Raw genomic sequence first — 5,320 nt, 5'->3', positions numbered from 1 at the left:
CTTTTCTCTAAATTTTGTCACCATCGGAGCTATTATCATGGAGTGAGAAAAGCCACCGTGTTGTAGGCATACATAATAGCGAGGGTATTTCGGTGCTTGGGACGGAGGGGCTAGGACTTGGTGCAAATGTTCAGGGGCTTTTCATGAGGCTACAAACATTCCCGTTAGCAAGCTGGAACTCTTCTTGGAAGGTATTCCAAACATCTCACCAAGAAGCAGCGCTTTTCCCTCCGGCTTCTCCGACAGTATAGCAAACAAAGACACTGAGGAGGACGAGGCTCATGCCTAGGACTCGGATGGTAACCTGTTGGGGTCCGAACGACAACAATTCTCAGGTCTTGGCTCAAAGGAGAAGGCTGGAAAGAAATCCAAGCTATCCAAATCAAGAGAGAGGGCAAACTGCTAGTATTTGGGGAAGACATTGGCATGGATAAAGCAGCTTTGACAGAAAGCACAATGTTGGTGGGCAGGGTCCGGGGTAGAAACTACTCACCGGGTCGTTTGAAGAGATGGTCAATGGAGGTATGGGGAAATATGTTGGAACAACTTCTGGTAGTTCTGTAAATGTCTAGGGGCTAGTTTGCCATTGTTTTCTCAGAGCCAGAGCAAGTCAACTGGGTGCTTACACGCTACTAGCATCTGGAAATGATCCCCATCCTGCTTAAACGTTGGACACCTCTTTTTGACCCAGAGAAGGAAAACCTTGGTGCAGGGCCGATATGGGTCCATCTGTTGGGGCTCCCACTACAATTCTAATCCGAAGACATTTTTCGGGTGATAAGTGATGATTTGGGCACATACCTTGATCATATATGGACTCGGGGATTTTGGTAATGGCTAGAATTCTAGTCCATCTAGACACAAGATATGGCCTGTTGGAGAGTTATCACTTTCAAATGGGCAACATTATCAGATGGTAGGAGCTGGATTATGAGGGCATCCCCTTCAGGTGTCGGAGATGCCATGAGGTTGGCCACCTTTACAAAACCTGCCCCTTGGTCATTGGGAGAAGGTCGAGCCCTCTGAAATGTTTTGTTGTGGCATGTACTCAAAAAGAGCTAGGGATGGAGGATCTCGCTGTGCTTCAGGGCGGTTTGAGGCAGGGTTAGGGCAGGTCAATTTCTATGAGGTCTGAGGTGGCTGATTGGACCGTGGAAGCCTCGTTAACCCGAGCATGTGCAAGGGAAAACAATGTTTTTTCGGGTACCTCCTCTCCCCCCAACTGCCTTTCTACAAATGATTGTGTGTTATCTATTTCTGCATCTTCAATTTGTATGTCGAATATTGTATCTAAACCTAGTAAGCTGAGCCCTATTTTCTGTCATGTGGCCTCTACCGCTGCGCCTCTCCTTAGTACCCCCTGCACTATTGTCCAACATGACCTTTCTCAAGAACCCTCTGGTGATTCGACCTCTGACACCTCCCATCAGTATAATTTACGATCCACTCCCCTCTCCCTCCAGGCTTTCGGATTGGATGAGGATCCTCACCCACCCCTTCCTCCCAAGGCCCCTCGGGGCAGACAATCTCATCTTTCAAAAGCTATCAGAAGGGTTAGCCTTGAGGTGGCTTCTGGTATCCAGACTCCCATAGATCAAGCCCTTAGATCAAAGGGGAACCCTGAAAAGGTTAACCCATGAAAGGCATCTCCTTTAATTGCAGGGGTTTGGCCAGCCTGGATAAAAAATTAGCGCTGAGAAGATTGTGTTTGTCAGAAAAATTGGATTTTTTATTACTGCAAGAAACCCTAGGTGATGGTCCCTTTGTTAAAAAAACCCTACACTCCTTCCTTCTAGACTGGGAATTCTTCCTCTTGGATATGAGAGGGCGATCGGGGGGCTGTGCCCTTGGGTTTAATAAAAAATCAACCAGGATCTTAAATGCCTGGGGTGGTAAGGGTTTTTTGGGAGCTAATTTCATCTCCATTGCACTCAATATCGCCCTGAGGATTATTAACATATATGGGCCATGCTAAAATAGAGAGGTTTATTGGGAAAACCTGCTTCAGGCGGATTTCATGAAAGTTGAGAACCTGATCATTGGGGGTGACCTCAATTTCTCACTGGGGCTCGCGGAATCCTGGGGCCATGAGCCTAGTCAGATGTTTTAACAGTGTTTTTTGAAAACTTGATGGATGGCCATGACCTAATAAGCATTGATTTGACTCGTCTCAAGATGACTTGGAGGAATTGCCGAACGGAGGTGGATGCCCTGGCTCGAAGGCTCAACCATTTCTTGATCAAATCCCCTTTATTAAATCACCTTGCACACATATGTCAATGGGTTGGCTCGGGGGGATGCTCGGATCATTCACCAATTTATCTAGAAATTGAGGATGCAAACCTCAAACCTGGATCCCCCTTTAAGTTTAATGCTACATGGCTCATCGAGGATGAATTTCATGTTATTGTCAAGGAATGTTGGATTCATTGTAATCGGGATTCCACCCCAGCAATAGTCATATCAAGCAAACTAGCATGCCTGAAGGAAAAAACTATCAGTTGGGCTAAAGCCAAGCAGAAGAGGGAAGGAGAAGAGCTAAACAGGATTGAAAAAGAGCTAAAGATCCTTGAATCATTGGGGTTAGCTAGTTTCGCCTCCATTCAAGCAAAAGATCATCTCATAAGCCAGGAGAAAGAGAAGATCAGGTTGCTGAGAAGGGCTGAGGAGACCTGGCGACTAAAAAGCAGAGCTTTATGGTTGAAGTCGGGTGATGAAAATACAAAATTCTTCCAACAGTTCGCCAGGGGTAGAAAATCCTTTAATACGATATGGGAACTGAAAGACCATACAGGCAGAGAGGCCAGCTCTTTCTCCCAGCTTGCTGACATGGGAGTTAGGCACTTCTCAAACATTTATAAGGACCCAAGGGGAACCAATATAGCTGAAATCCTCCGTATTGCAGAAGCTATGCCTCGGTTTGTGGAGGAAGAGGAAATAGAGTTCTTAAATCAACCTATCACATTGGGGGAATTGGAAGCAGCTATGAAAGGATTCAGCAAAGACAAAATCCCAGGGCCTGATGGTTGGCCAATTGAATTCTACATTACTTTTTTGAGCTCATTGGGCAGGACCTGCTGCTTGCCATTGAGGATTGTCAGATATCAGGAAGGATGTCAGAGGCTTTCAATTCTACTTTCCTTGCCCTCATCCCTAAGGTGGACAAGCCCCAATCCTTTGATGACTTTAGGCCCATCTCCCTCTACAATTGTGTTTACAAAATTACCTCCAAGATCATCGCCCTTCGTATTAAGCCAATCCTCTCTAGGATGATCTCAAAGGAACAATTTTCTTTCCTCAGCCATCGTCAAATCCATGAAGCTATCGGAACTGCCCAAGAAGCACTCCACTCGATTAAATCTCTCTCCAAGAAGGCCACTATACTCACGCTTGACCTCTCCAAGGCTTTTGATAGAGTGAGTTGGACATATTTACAGCTCATGCTTACCCACATAGGTTTCCCTCACCAGTTCATCAACTGGATTTTGTGTTGTGTTACCTCCGTGTCATTCAGTGTCCTAATTAATGGGGCAGCTTCGGCTTTCTTCCATGCCGAGAGAGGTCTCAGACAAGGCTGCCCCCTCTCTCCTTTGTTGTTTCTTCTGATTATGGAAGGCCTAAGCAGGTTATTAAAAAAGGCAAGATCAGATGGAAACCTGGGAGGGGTTGCAATCACTGACAGGATTGTTCTCTCACATCTTTTATTTGTAGATGATGTTCTTATTTTCTTAAATGGCTCTTTCCGTGATTCCTCATGTTTCAAGTCAATTCTATCTCTGTTTTGTAAAGCCACAGGTATGGAGCCGAATTATGACAAATCAACTATCATTTTTAATTCTTGTCTTCAAAATGAACAAAGATTTGCATCCCAACATTTCAATTTCGGCAGGCAGGAGCTGGATTCAGGGTTGAAGTATTTGGGCTTCAGGCTAAAGCCAAACAGTTACCGTATTGCTGACTGGTCATGGCTGTTAGCAAAAATTGAAAACTGTATCAACATCTGGCAGCAGAAATGGCTCTCTCGTGCCGGTAGGCTCACCCTGATAAAATCAATTTTAGAGGCAATCCCAGTCTACTGGATGTCCCTGGCATGGATTCCTAAAGGCATTCTTCATAGAATACAACAGATTTGTTGCAGATTTCTTTGGTGGGGTCAAAATGCGGGAAAAACTTTTTCTTGGGTTAAATGGGAAAGGATTGCAAAGCCCAAAAAATGGGGTGGATGGGGGCTGAAGGAACCTCAGGACTTCGCAAAAGCCCTCAAGGCAAATATGGGTTAGAAAATCATAACCACAAATAGGCTGTGGAAGGAAGTGGTCTACAGCAAATACATTCACCCACTATCAATTGTTGACTAGATCTGTAGTCCCTGTCTCTTCATCTCAGGGGCTTCATCCCAGCGGCTTCATGCATTTGGAAAGCCATTTCCCACTCCTTTGGCATCATAAAGGAAGGCCTAGATTGGAAAGTTGGGGATGGTTTGCAAATCAGAATCGGATCTGATGCCTAGGATGGTAGTGGAAATGCTCATATCCTTCCTAGAGAAATACGACAGGACCTGTTGGCGGTGGGAATCACATGGATGGCTGACATTGTGGCAGTTGGGTGTCCTACTTGGCTAATTTGCAATGGCTTGCTTTCAAGAACTTGGGAATTGAGGAATATGAAACAGGGTCTGGGTGCAGTTTTTTGGGGCTTTGGAGGAAGCAAACATCCAAGTTTCTAACAGGGAAGATGAAATAATTTGGGCAAAGGGCCCCAATGGCAGATACTCCCCAAAAGATGGTTTTGTTGTGATCATGGAGACTCGAGCAATGGATGAAACTTGCTGGTGGTGACGGAATCTTTGGAAGCTGAAGGCCCCCCACAAAGCTCGCCTTTTCATGTGGGGCATTCTCTCAAACAAGATACCCACTGAATTAAATCTAAGAAAGCGCATGTTTCATGGCCCATCCCATTGTTGCCTGTGTAATGCATATTCGGAAGATACGAACCACCTCTTCCTGCACTGTCCGGCCTCGGTTGATATTTGGAATCACATTATCACGACCCTCTCAATCGACTCCTACTGGGATGAACAGAATGTAAATAGAGCTTGGCTGGGTTGGTGGTCGAGTGTTGTCAGTCAGAAAATAAAAAACCTGCCTCTCATTGTCTGCTAGGGCATTTGGCTTATCCGAAATCACTGAATTTTTCAGGGAAAGAATATCTTCGGGGCAGCCTCATGCAATCATATGTTTTCCATATACAAGCTGATCCCTGAGGACCCGATTCAACATCCCATCAGAGTCATCAGCCCAGAAATCATTGACAGAAATCA

At 45.4% G+C, this 5,320-nt stretch overlaps 1 protein-coding gene across 1 annotated transcript; it reads left to right on the top strand.

Annotated features, from left to right (window-relative positions):
* The first annotated feature begins 2,175 nt into the window (after positions 1-2,175).
* LOC149219786 (uncharacterized) lies at positions 2,176-4,280 on the top strand. Its single transcript, XM_089386914.1, has 2 exons — positions 2,176-3,025; positions 3,796-4,280. Exons 1-2 carry the CDS (start codon positions 2,176-2,178, stop codon positions 4,278-4,280), a joined length of 1,335 nt encoding a protein of 444 aa, XP_089243040.1.
* The last annotated feature ends 1,040 nt before the right edge of the window (positions 4,281-5,320 follow it).

This window comes from Pinus tabuliformis, chromosome Q (genome assembly GCF_031772625.1).
Source record: "Pinus tabuliformis cultivar Carrire ecotype Pingquan chromosome Q, CPIR1, whole genome shotgun sequence".
Classification (NCBI taxonomy): domain Eukaryota; kingdom Viridiplantae; phylum Streptophyta; class Pinopsida; order Pinales; family Pinaceae; genus Pinus; species Pinus tabuliformis.
The sequence above is the reverse complement of the archived record's forward strand: the minus strand, read 5'-3'. Positions and strand labels throughout refer to the sequence as shown.

Excerpts from the sequence above, each read along its gene's own strand:
- LOC149219786 (XM_089386914.1), top strand. The coding sequence starts at position 2,176 with ATGACTTGGAGGAATTGCCGAACGGAGGTGGATGCCCTGGCTCGAAGG. Across the intron at positions 3,026-3,795 it reads CAAAATCCCAGGGCCTGATG|GTATGGAGCCGAATTATGAC; the intron begins GTTGGCCAATTG and ends GTAAAGCCACAG.